The sequence below is a fragment of the Hippopotamus amphibius genome, chromosome 12 (assembly GCF_030028045.1).
Source record: "Hippopotamus amphibius kiboko isolate mHipAmp2 chromosome 12, mHipAmp2.hap2, whole genome shotgun sequence".
NCBI lineage: Eukaryota > Metazoa > Chordata > Mammalia > Artiodactyla > Hippopotamidae > Hippopotamus > Hippopotamus amphibius.
The window spans coordinates 41825087-41838836 of NC_080197.1; the positions used below are offsets into that span (position 1 = coordinate 41825087).

Genomic DNA, 13750 nt, shown 5'->3' on the forward strand with positions numbered 1-13750 from the left:
CATGAGAAGTGGAACATGTGCATGCTCCACAACCCAGAAATGCCAGTCCTGACTGTGTACACGTGCCCTGGGTGACACGCACAGGAACATGTACAGCACTGCTTTTTTTAACAGCAAAAAATGGAAACCACTGTACTGTCCATCAGCAGGAGAACCCCGTGTGGTGGTGAGAACGAATGCGTTGCAGAGGCTCACATCCATAGGAAAGAAACTTAAAATCATAACACTAAGTTAAAAATACAGTTCGCAAAGGACTGCAGTCAGTGTTGCCACCATTAATACAACTTTACAAAACCAGACACTATTTCATTATATATGCACGTACGGTAAAACTATAAACGCGAGCAAGAAGTTATAGAAAAATAGTTCAGGGTAGTGGTTTCCTTTGGGAGAGAAGCCTGGATCTCAAACAGTCTTAGTAGTGTTGGAATTTTCTAGTTGTTTGGTGGATTAATGGACATTTGTTCTATTAATATGCTTTATAAATTATATGTTCCACATATTCTTTTTGTTTTATGAAAAACTTCATAACTAAACTCTTAATATGATAAAATAAGAAAAGCAGAATTCAAAAGGAGCAGAGGTAGATGTGTCATATCTGGTAGATCAAGGAGAGTGTCATGAATGAGGTACCTTCAGGAGAGAAAATCTAGGACTGGTTTTGTGAGCAGCAAGTGATCTGATTTAACAAGTGGACAGCGTATGTTAGGGAGAGTGTTGTAATTATAAATGAAAAAGAAACCCCCCAAATTGGACTTACTGTAGCAGAGAGAGCCACGTGAGGCTTTGGCAGTGGGGTGTTACGGTAGGACGTGGAATGGATTGGAGGAGGGAGGCCCTGTAGGCGAAGCTACGAATTTGAAGGTCATGGAAATTAGAGGAGCAGAACTAGAGTGGATAGAAAGGAGAGTCAGGTGCCAGAGACTCTCAAAGAGAGAATCCTTGAGATTCTTGATGGTTGGTTGAATGGGACGGACGCAGTGAAGGAGGCGTCAAAGTAACTGGAGTTTTTTGGTTTTGTTTTGTTTTAATATTTTTTAAAATTTTATTTATTTTATTTTTTATTTATTGTCTGCATTGGGTCTTTGTTGCTGTGTGCACGCTTTCTCTACTTTCAGTGAGCGGGGGCTACTCTTCATTGTGGTGCATGGGCTTTTCATTGCTGTGGCTTCTCTTGTTGCGGAGCACAGATTCTAGGTGCGTGGGCTCAGTAGTTGTGGCGCATGGGCTTAGTCACTCCGTGGCATGTGGGATCTTCCCGGACCAGCGATGGCAGGCAGATTCTTAACTACTGTGCCACCAGGGAAGTCCTTTTTTTTCTTTTTTTAAACTTTTTATTTTATATTGGAGTATTGTTGATTAACAATGCTGTGTTAGTTTCAGGTGTACAGCAAAGTGATTCAGTTATACATATACATGTATCTATTCTTTTTCAAATTCTTCTCTCATTTAGCTTGTTACATAATATTGAACAGACTTGGAATTAGAAGGCCAATAAGAGATGATAAGAATGTCATGTGTGGAACACTGGACATGTAGAGAGAATGGGGTTGATTTTGACTTCTGTGTTGGCACAGAGGTGTTTGCAGGCAAGACAGTCGGTTGGATCTGTGGGCCTGGAGCTTGAGAGGGAAGCTGAGACTCTGGGATGGCCCTTGGAATATACGGTGTCTTTCACAGAGTAAATGAGCCCGCTGAGGAGGCCAGATCTGCTTGCATGTTGTCTCCTCAAAGAGGCCTCTCCTGCCTAAAATTTTTAACTTCTCTTACTCTGGTTTGTGTACTGTTTTATTATTGTCTGTCTCTCTTCAGCATGGCATAAACTCCATGAGAGCAGAGATTTTGACTGTTATTTTCCCCCATTGCTGTCTCCTCAGCAGCTAGAAGAGTGCCTAGCAAAGAGAACATTTGTGGAATGAATGAACGAACGAGAAGGTGAAAATGTTAGAGGGTGTCTGCCTTCAGGCTGGGTGGAAAGAGTATCCTGTGAGGAGATAGGAAAGAAGGAGAAAAGAGGCGACCAAGGAGGACATTCATCTGGAAGCCAAAGACAGAAGGACTTTTCTGAGATAACTAAGGTGTTTCCGTGTGTTTTGTGATATAAAGGAATGTCAAGAAAAAGCTGTTAGGTCTAGGCATTAGGAGGATGTGAATCAACTCTCAAGTGCGTGCAGTGGCAGGGTAAGAAAAGAACTTCACTCAGCAGCTGGGAGAGAAAGAGGACCAGAGATGACGGGCTTTCAGCCATGGTCCTTGGCGACAAGCTTGATGGATTAGAGTTCCAGAGATGACTGGCATATAGTACTTTGCATTTAAGCTGTGCACAAATAGCACACAAACTTATGGAAGAATAATACTTTGCCTTTCGTCTTTTTTCTTCTTTAACTGGAGTATATCTCATGGAGGGTCACCAAGTTGCAAAATGAATCATATTTTTCTTCCCATGTGACATAAAATACCTATATAGAATCCCAGAATATTTTTAAGTGTATGGAAATTTTACAAATCAGAATAAATTTAAGTGAGCAGGTAGAATGGGGACAAAAGGGAAAAAGAAGCAATAGCAAATGACTACAAGGTTGACAATCATTTAAAAAATGTATGTGGTCTTCTAAGGGCGTTCAGGAATGTTCTTTAGGAAGCTAATGGCAGAATTGAATGCTTTTTGCTTGTCTCTTTCTGGGGAGTTGTTGTGGTGAGCTCTGAAATACCTCTCAGAGTGACATCCTTTATTTATTTATTTATTTATTTTTTAGTAGAGGCTTAAGAAATAGTCATATCTCCCATTTAAAGCAAGATGCAGAAAGCTTCTGCTGTAAGGCTAGGAGGCTGGAGAATAGGAAGAGTGATTGGTTAGATTATACGCAGTGGAATTGTTGAAAGTAGTAAGAATCTGAGACATTATTTCCTTTCTTTGGCTAGAGTGAATGGTTAAAACTCCCATGTATTGACCCGAGTAATCATCATTTGAAAATAAATAGTCCATCTGCTTATTAAGTTGAATAACACCCATACTTGTTTTTTTCAGTGCATGTTGTGTGTCAGAAACAGGATCATCACAATTTCCGAGAAACCCAGAGCTTGCTTTCTGTGCTGGGGCTGCTGCCCTGTTCCTAAAGGAGAGTCTTGAGATAAAGCTGGCTTGTCCTGTCCTGGGAGCTTAATCGCTTTTCTCTTCTTCCTCTGCTCTTACAAATAAGAAAGAAAGGAAAACCTGTGATTGTATTAAATTACTAACAGAGTTGATCAGCAGCAGGTTAACAAAATAGACTTACCAGAATAAGTGGAAGTGGGTAGCCGGCAATGGAAGTGTGACTTTATAGGGCTTTGTGCACTCACAGCCCAAGCTGGTTTTCTCCCTGTGGCCTAGGTTTCCTGTTTACACAAGAGCTCTAGCCTTCTCTTAGAGCCTGGAAATCCCATATATTTTGGACACTTGGAGCTTTTTAAATAGCAGAGGATGATTGTGTCAGTGATAGCAAATGTGTTCTTATTCAAGCCTTTTGGGAAACAAAGAAAAGACCGTTTAAATTAGCTACCAAATTTTGGTAACTGGAAATAATTTGGTAATATTATTTGATTGGAAAGCAAATAATAAGCACAGTACTAAAAACAAAACAAAACAAAACAACTCTGTAAACAGTGTCATGTTACTTTAAAAAAAACACCATAGTTTTGTTGCTGATCTATCTGATTTCAAAGGTGGCCAGATTTAGGGACTGTGGACTCAAATATCATGGTTGGTGCCATCACAGATTTGGGAGCTGCTGAGCTACTCACAATAGGTACTTTATTTTGAATTTTATGTTAAAAGATGTTTATGAAGTATTAGGATTTAATTAAAACCACTCAAAGAATTTGTTTCATCCCATGCTGAAAAAAAAAAGAAAGGAAAAAAAAAATCTTTGTTTCCAAATTAGAATTTTTTTTTTCCTCCAAAGGGTACTGATTAGGTGATCAAAAAGGGTTTTTGTCTGTTCCTTTCGTTGTGAGCATGTGGAGAAAAACCACTAATATTAGTTACAGTAAACTCAGAGCACATAATTATAAAGTTGCAAGAAGGAAAGGAAAATTAAATCATATAAAGCTGAAGGCTGAGTTGTACATATACTGACTGATTAGTTTGAATAGGGCTTAAGTTACATTTGGTGGATGTGGGTAAATAAAGAAATCCATAATTATTATAATGTTCATAATAGATTTTAGAATTGTTTTTATGGTTGTGAAGTTGCTTCCCCTCATTGTAACCTAGTTTTTAAAAAGCCATCAGATATTTGAGAGTAACCATGACTTCTGAGTCTGTGAAAACCACATATTTGTGAGGGAAGACTAGAGTACATGTAAACGATATTATTCTGAACCTCTGTGAATGTGGCAAAACCCAGTCCATTCATTAGCATTAATCGTGGGCGGCTCATGCTGAGGCTCCAGAACACTAATGATTTTCTGGTATTTACCTCATTTCTGGGTTGATTTTCAGTTTCAGATTGGGTAAGCTCAGAGTATCTTCTCTGTTTAAGTAGCAGATTTTTATTTAAAATACTTAAATCAAGTGGCAGGCTTCATTATTTGAATTTGTGACTAGGAATTCTGTAATTATATTTTGGGGGTAAATTTGGAATGTGTTTGCTGTTAGTCTGTGTGTGCATTTTAGAGGGTTTTTTTTTTAAGGTCAGAAACAATCCTGCCTGTCTTCTGTCACTTCTCTCTCTCTCTCTCTCTCTTTTTTTTTTCCTGTGAAATATAATGTTCTGAAGAGCTTCTTGTTGTATTCTATAACTATTTAGATACAAAGATGCAAAACAAGTGGCTATTTTGTAAATATAGAAACCTGTATTTAAAGAATCCGAACCAAATACCAAATGACTGACAACCAATAAAGACAATATAGGCTGAAATTAACTTCTTTTGGTTAATGATTTTAAAGCAATAGCTTTTTAAACAAAAACATTTGGGAGTGATTAGGCTCTGATTTTTAAAAATATGCTTTTTAAGATGATTGGAGAAATTTTTAATGGACTAAATGATAATACTTATTCATAAATGTTATTTATAAATATTAAAACTTTATAACATTAGTGTTAGAATTATTGTCTTAGATCATTATAATAATACTATAATAATATATATAATAATAATTATTATTTTATTTTTTTATTGAATTATAGTTGATTTACCATGTTGTGTTAGTTTCTGGTGTGCAGCAAAGTGATTCAGATATACATATGTATAAAAATGTATATATGTGTTATATATATATATATGTATTCTTTTCCATATTCTTTTCCATGTGGTTTGTTATGGGATATTGAATATAGTTCCCTGTGCTACACAGTAAGACATTGTTTATTTTATATATAGTAGATTGTGCCTGCTAATCTAAAACTCCTAATTTATCCCTCCCTTACCTCCTTTCCCCTTTGGTAACCATAAGTTTGTTTTTTATGTCTGTGAGTCTGTTTCTGTTTTATAAATAAGTTCATTTGTGTCATATTTTAGATTCCACATATAAGTGACAGCATGTGGTATGTCTTTCTCTTTTTGACTTACCTCACTTAGTATGATAATCTCTGGATCCATCCATGTTCTGCAAATGGCATTATTTCATTCTTTTTCATGGCTGAGTAGTATTCCATTGTGTGTGTGTGTGTGTGTGTGTGTGTGTGTGTGTGTGTGTGTGTGTATATCACATCTTCTTTATCCAGTCATCTGTTGATGGACATTTAGGTTGCTTCCATATCTTGGCTATTGTAAATAGTGCTGCGGTGAACATTGAGGTGCATGTATCTTTTCGAATTATAATTTTCTCCAGATATATGCTCAGGAGTGGGATTGCTGGATCATATGGCAACTCTATTTTTAGTTTCCTAAGGAACCTCCATACTGTTTTCCATAGTGGCTGCACCAGTTTACATTCCCACCAACAGTGTAGGAAGGTTCCCTTTTCTCCATACCCTCTCCAGCATTTGTTATTTGTAGACTTTCTAATGATGGCCATTCTGACTGCTGTAAGATGGTGCTTTATCATAGTTTTGATTTGCATTTCTCTAATAATCAGTGATGCTGAACATCTTTTCATGTGCCTATTTGCCAACTGTATGTCTCTTTTGGAGAAATGTCTATTAGGTCTTCTGCCTATTTGTGATTGGGTTGTTTGTTTTTTTTTTGTTATTGAGTTGTATGAGCTGTTTGTACATTTTGGAAATTAAGCCCTTGTTGGTTGCATTGTTTGCAAATATTGGGTTGGCCAAAGGTTTGATCAGGTTTTTCATAAGATGTTACGGAAAAACCCGAACTTTTTGGCCAACCCAATATTTTCACCTAGTCCATAGGTTGTCTTTTTGTTTTGTTTATGGTTTCCTTTGCTGTGCAAAGGCTTATAAGTTTGATTAGGTCCCATTTGTTTATTTTTGCTTTTATTTCTATTGCCTTGGGAGACTGACCTAAGAAAACATTGGTATGATTTATGTTGGAGGATGTTTTGCCTATGTTCTCTTTTAGGATTTTTATGGTTTCATGTCTTATATTTAAGTCTTTAAGTCATTTAGAGTTTATTTTTGTGTATGGTGTGAGGGTGTGTCCTAACATCACTAATTTACATGGTGCTGTCCCGCTTTCCCAACACCCCTTGCTGAAGAGACCGTCTTTTCTCCATTGTATATTCTTCCTTCCTTCGTCGTAGATTAATTGACCATAGGTGTGTGGGTTTATTTTGGGCTCTCTATTCTGTTCCATTGATCCATATATCTGTTTTTGTGCCAGTACCACACTGTTTTAATTACTGTAGCTTTGTAATATTGTCTGAAGTCTGGGAGGGTTATGCCTCCAGCTTTGTTCTTTTTCCTCAGGATTACTTTGGCAATTCTGGGTCTTTTATGGTTCCATATAAATTTTAGGATTATTCTAGTTCTGTGAAAAAAGACTTGATTATATTATTGTGATTAGGTAAGAGATGTCCTTAGGAGATGTCTTCTGCACTATTTAAGATGAAGGGCTGTAATATTTGACAAATGGCTCAGAAAAAAGTATTTGTGAATGTGATACTTTTTGCACTGAAGGCTTGTGGTGACTCTGTGGGGTAATTGACTTTCTTTGTAGGAAAGCTTGTAAAAGTAGCAGATCTTTGAGAATTAAGTTATAACTATTTACTGTTTAACAAAGCTGAGGGAACAGAACTGGTTTGTAGTTCTGGCAAAATTAATTAAAATTATAATGCAGTTCATTAAAGAAATGAAAACATTTTATGCTGTCTACAAGAGACCCACTTCAGACCTAGGGACACATACAGACGGAAAGTGAGGGGATGGAAAAAGATATTCCATGCAAATGAAAATCAAAAGAAAGCTGGAGTAGCAATAGTCACATCAGATAAAATAGACTTTAAAATAAAAAATGTTACAAGAGACAAGAAAGGACATTACATAAAGATCAAGGGATCCATCCAAGAAGAGGAGATAACAATTATAAATATATACGCACCCAATATAGGAGCACCTCAATACACAAGGCAAATGCTAACAACTATGAAAGAGGAAATGCAAGGCAGAAATAGAGACACAGATGTAGATAACAAACACATGGACACCAAGTGGGAAAAGCGGGGAGGGTTGGGGGGAATGAATTGGGAGATTGGGATACCAAATTGTACACTCTAAATGTATGCTGTTTTTTGTCTGTTAACTGTATCTCAATAAAAGTTCTTAAAAAAAATGAAAACATTTAAGAGAAATATACAGAAAATAAATGTGTTTAACTTTTGGATGTGCATTTATTTGGCAGGAGGATTAAATTTTAATAGGAAAGCACATAAATATAAATATATGACTAGTAGGTTAATGTTTTATTTTTGGATTTATGAAAAGCCCTTAGTATTTCTACTTCTCAGCTTATACATCCAATATAAAATCAATTATATTGTCACATTCAAAAATATTCTTGAAGCAGGCAATAAAGAAAATAAACTGTCTGGGGTCACATTTCATTTATCCCCTCTGCATGCTAACTGTTGCACCCTATCAGAGTACACACGCAGAGTGGCACACACTGTGGCCTGGCTTGTTCTGTAGTTGTTCTCAACTTCCTTTGCCCTTCTATGTCTCTACTACATAGAGTGTAAAAACTATTTACAGTTTAAGACTCCCTTGCAGCTAGGAATAGCCATACAATATGGGTCAAACCAATAGGACCCAAGCAAGTGTCTTCTTGAGGGTTTCTGGGTGAGCCTTTTATCTTCTTGATAAAAAGGGCTATCACCTCTTTTCCCTTCTTCCTGTCCTGAATGTGAATGTGATGCCTGGAGTAAAAGCAACCATATTGTAGCCATAAGGAAACAACAGGAGAATCATAGAAATCATGGCCTTGACACTGTAAACCGGCTGCTGCAAATGCAAAAGCCACTTTCCTCCAGACTACTTGTTTGATGGGAAAAGTAAACCCCAAATTGCTTAAGTCACAGCAGGTCTGGTTTTCTGTTAGTTGTTGCTGAATATACTCTTTTATCTGTGAAATGCAGAATGTGTTGAAAATCTGGTCACTCATGTATTTTCAAACTGTTTTATGGATGTGTGTGTGTGTATGTACAACCACATACATACATCCATACATCCATACATCCATCCTTACATACTTAAATGAGGGGGATGCTCTTGTTTGAATACCTATTTGGTCACCTCATCTGTTGTCTGTTTTTGCTAGTAGAATCATAAATTTGCTCAAATATTGGATGGCCATGTGCTTCCTGGTCCTCACCGTGAGGTTGGTAGGGGATGGAGAATGATAGCTGCCCTAGGTTAACACGGCTATTGTTAGACTATTAGAGTTGGTTTTTCCGGCAGCCAAGTGCATCAGCCTTGTGGTTGGTTATTGCAGATCTGTATTACCTGGTGGTATGTTTGTCCTTCCATAAGGTTTATGCTCTGTTATACTATCAGTCTGTTATTTATTTGGTGCAAAGGCAATAAGTTCACATGGTACAAGATTCAAAACATACAAAAGGATGAATGGGGAGGAGTCTCTCCCACACTCTGTCCTTTGGCCAACCCATCTCCTCTTTGTAGAGCTACCACAGTAATTAGTTTCTATGTAATCATCCAGGAAAATCCCATGCATTTATATGTGCAGTGGTATGTGTGTTTTTTTTCTTGCCTTTTTACACAAATGGTAGCAATTTGTATACCAATCCTTCTCTTTCCTTTTTTTCACTGACTTTATTTAGGCAGTCCTCTCTGAATCAGGGCATAAAGAGTTTCTTTAACCTTCTTAGCTACTGCATAGTATCCATTGTATATGAATGTGCCGTGATTTGTCATCCAGTCTCCTCTCAGTGGACATGTAGGTTGTTTCAGTCTTTTGCTACTGTAAACAGATGCAGCAAATGACTGTGTATATGTCAGTTTACTCAAGTCATTTAACATTTGAAGTGACATGCAAAAGGTTACCTAAAAGAAATGATTCTGGTTCTTAAAGGTCAGCAGATTGAGGAGGTAGGACTAGAACAGGACTTTTGAAGGAACATGATGGGCCCATTAGTCGTCCCAGGAAGGTGGGGCCCAGGAGAGCCTGTCTTTGCTGTCTGGGAAGATTGCAGTTTGAGGCCTTTTCTGGGGCTCATCGTAGTAACTGATGTTTTAAAGATTTGTATAGGTTTGGATGGTTCTTCTATTTTCTATTTTCTTTTCTTGTATCATCTGCATTTATCCACTGATTGTAATCATCCTGCATAATTATATAGCACTTCATACTTTTCAAAGATGTTTCAGGTACCCTGCTTCAATCCATCTTTTAAAACTTAAAGCTAATGTTGGACAAATTATCTTCTTTTTGTACATGATTGGAAAACTCAGAACCAAAGGTCATGTATCAACCTACTGACCTGCATCTAGTCAGTCAGAGACCTAAGCCTACAATGCACCTCTCTTAATTTCCTGGGGTAGACACACACAAAAATGATGTGTGTGTGTGCACGCACACGCAGGCACGTGTGTGGGTACACTTCAACACTCCCCTCCCCATGTCTTCTGATGTCAAGAGCCCCTTTTTACTGGGAAGAACCATTCAGACCCCATTTGGGTGGGGCTGACCCATCTCTCCTGCCACAGGGGTGAGTCTGTATCCCAGTGTAAGCGGATCAGAGTAGTCATCCTTCTGGCTGTTGTGGTTGGTTCAGAGATGAGCATGGTACCCGAGTCAGGCCAGTGAGAATGCCCTCTTGTGCTTTTCTGCCACAAATCTGTGGAGGAACCATCACTTTCTGCTTAGGTTGCAAGTGATAGGATCAGCAGTGTGGCCCCGACTGTGACTGAAGCTAAAATATCCCCAGAATTCCTAGGTATTTGAACCTGGGAAATGATCTTTTTGGGATAGGAGCAAGGCTTGTCTAATTCACTTGCTGTCTACTTTGTATGGAATTGCATTTTGTGTCTTTTATACTGGGAGAAATTTACTCTGAGGGGAGTGGCATGAGAGGAAGGCTACCGAAGTGAAAGTCAGGGTCAGTTCAAGTCTCTGTTCTCTTTTAGGATCTTGGATGATTCGTTTTCTCTCTTTAACAGCTACTTACAGTGGCTTAACCAAAGATTTATCTTCTCTCTTTAAAAGCCTCCCTTTAAAAGCCACTTATCATGGCTTATCCAGAGAGTAATTTTTCCTCTCATTGTAAGATATCCAGAGGGCCTGCCCTGCAGTGTCTGCCACGTTCCTGCCCTTCCTTTCCTCCTGCTCTGTTGCCCTTAGGGTGTGGCTTTCACCACTCCCTGGGATCACATTCACATTTCTAATAGGAAGAGGGGAAAAGGGTAGAGAGCAAAAGGAGTGTGCCACCTGTGAATCCTTCTTAAAGGGCTTTTCCTAAAAGGCCCTCCACCCAACTTCTCTTTGTGTCTTCTTGGCCAGAACTGTGTCCTGTGGTCACTTCTAACTTCAGAGAGACTGAGAAATTTCTGAGCGGGGCACATCACTGTCCCCTCAGTAAAACTGGACTTGTTTTAGTTAGAAAGGAGAGAATGGATATAAGAGGTATACATCTGCTGTCTGCCACAGGGGTTGGATTAGATAATCTTTGGTCTAGAGGTTCTTTTTAGCTCTAGAAGTTAAGAAGTCTGTTTAATAAATTCTGTGAGAATTGGTGGTTAAGGCTTTAATGCTCAGTGCAGCAGATCTAATAACCTACATCAGGGTTTGACAGACTCTGGTCCACAGGTCAAATCCTGCTAGCTGCATGATTTTGTAAAGAAACTTGTATCAAAACACAGCCCCACTAATTGGTTTACATACTGTCTATGACTGCTTTTACATTGTAGCAGCAAAGTTGAGAATATTTACTATCTGGCCTTTTACAGAAAAAGTTTGCCAATCCCTGGCCTAGATGATCCGGAAGAGCCCTTCCATCTTGATAGTTACAAAAACATGCATCTGTTTATTCGTTCAGTAAGTATTTGAGCACGCACTACATTTTAGGCATTAGACCAGGCCGTGGGGTATGGCAATGAATAAAGCAAAGTCCACATTCTCATGGAATTTACATTTTATCAAGTCAGGCAGACAAATAAATAGGTAACACTTACAGTCTATGGTATACTAATAAGAGCTACAGAGAAAATGAAGTAGAAAAGGTGATTAGTAAGTGCAGGAGAGGAACTTGCGGTTTTTAAAGAGATTTGAATAAAAATCCAAATGTGAAGAACAAAGCTGAGTGCCAAATGAAGGAAAGAACATTCCAGAACAGCAGGTGCAAAGGAGGTTGCAATGTGTCTGGAGAGGTTGAGAATAGCAGGGTGGCCTGAAGAGAGTGAGCAAGGGGGAGAAGGGTTGGGGATGAGCTCAGAGAGGTGGCTTGGGCCATCATGTCAGGGCTTATAAAGGGGAGCCATGGAGAGTGTTGAGAAGAGGAGCAGCATGACCTGACTTACGTTTTAACACTGTCATTCTGGCCACAGTGCTGTCAGTAGGCTACAGGGGTCCAGAGTGGAATGCTATGAGGCTGTATCGAGCAAGAGACTGTAGTGGCTTAGACTGGAGTGATGCTGGTCCAAGAGAAAGCAATGGTGGGATTCTGGTAGGTTCTACAGGTAGAGCTAACGTGATGTGCTGATCAGTTGATAAAGGGTGAGGGTTAAAGAGAGTCAAAGATGACTTGGTATTTGGCCTGGGCAGCTGAAGGAATGGAGTTTCTGTTTATTGATGTGGGGAAGGCTCCAGGAAAATGAAGTCTTAGGGGAAAGGTCAGGAATTTCAGGTGATGCTTGTTGAACGCGCAAGTGGAAGTGTCGAATAGGCAATTGCATACTCAAGTCTTGAGTTCAGGGGGAAGGCCGGAACTCAAATAAATGTGAGAGTCAAGAGTGTGCAGATGATATTTTAAGGCGACGGACTACTTCAGGTCATCAGAGGAATGAATGTAAATAAAGACGATGTTGAATGGCTCTGAATATTTCAGAATTAAGGTCAAAGAGATAAGGAGGAACCAGCAGTGAGACTGAGGAAGAGTAGCGGTACTCTTCCTGTAAGTCTAGAAGTTTGTGAAGCCCTAGAAGTCAAAGTAAGTGTTTCAAGCATCAGAGAGCGATCAGCAGGTTAAATGCTGCTGACAAGTAGTAAGATGAGGCCGTGGGGATTGATCTTTGAGTTTAGCACCCTGCAGAGGTTGTGGGTAACCTTGCAAACAAGGTTTGGGTGCAGTGATGGGGATAAAAATCCCAATTTGAGTGGGTAAGGAAAGAGAATGAGAGGAGACAAACAGGAGACAGTGAGCACAGACAGATCTTTCAAGGAATCTCTCCTTTCTTAAAAGGAAGAAGAGAATGAAGTAACAGCTGGAGAGGGAAGTGGGTTTTGTTTTGTTTTTCTCTATGTAGGAGACAAATGGTATGCTTTTCGTGTAGGAGAAATTAAGAGCACGTGATCTAGGAGGATGATCTGGGACAAAAGCACACTGTCTGAGTTTGGGAAGGGGTGACGGTGGAGGGTGAATCCTTGTTGTGAGGTCCTGGAGTGAGTGAGAAGGGATGGACCTAGTGCATAGGCAGAGTCGATGACCTTGAACAGTTTTATCTGCAGTGACCAGAAGGAAGTCCATGGGCCCGAATCAAGGGATTGTGGGAACTTGCCAAGGTTCTCTCTGGTTGCTTCCATGTTCCTCAGGGAATTAGGAAGCAAGGTCAACTGCAGAGTTAGGATGGAGGAGGAGCTACTGGGAATTGGAGGAAAAATGAGAAAGTCTAGGTCAGTACCTGGGAAATGTGTGATGAGTGCTGGGCAGCATTAAAGGCCCAAATTGAGGTTAGTGCTCGTGAATTTAAAGAGAGTGTTAGCACAATTATGCGATTCTTCAGCCAAATTCAGCTTATGGTGCAGGCACAGGGTGGGGTTTCCTTCTGTTGGTGTTTTGCTGGGGGGGTGCAGTAGACATGAATAGGCCATAATAGCTGACAGTTGCTGTAGGGAATTAATGATCATGATGGACCATGGATGGACCATGGATGTTAGCCTGCTTAAGGACCAAAGTGAAGATTTGAGGGGCAAAGGACAGGTTGAAAGATGGCTGGAGTCTGGGTACTAGCGGGTGTGCACAGCAAAGTCAGGGGTAGTGATTAGTGAGGTGTGTGCTTGGCAGTCACAAGGATTAGGGTATGATGGGGGACGGAGTGGCTGACAGCGAGTACAGAACACGATGTTTGGGAGAAAAGGTCAAGGAGTTGAGAGGTCAGGGGGTTGGAAGTGTACTCTCCACACCATGAAATCACTGGGAATCATG

The 13750-nt window shown here is 39.5% G+C and overlaps 1 protein-coding gene across 15 annotated transcripts in view; it reads left to right on the forward strand.

Moving 5' to 3' along the window:
* TASP1 (taspase 1) overlaps window positions 1-13750 on the forward strand; it is a 230584-nt gene that overhangs the window by 146249 nt on the left and 70585 nt on the right. For 2 of the 15 annotated variants that reach the window (XM_057701504.1, XM_057701508.1), the window contains exon 12: window positions 1878-7767. The exons of the other annotated variants lie outside the window; for them this stretch is intronic. In XM_057701504.1, coding sequence (XP_057557487.1) covers window positions 1878-1939 — 62 coding nt within the window. In that variant the 3' untranslated portion in view covers window positions 1940-7767. Of the gene's footprint in view, window positions 1-1877; window positions 7768-13750 lie in introns of those variants that run through there. 15 annotated transcript variants of the gene reach the window in all.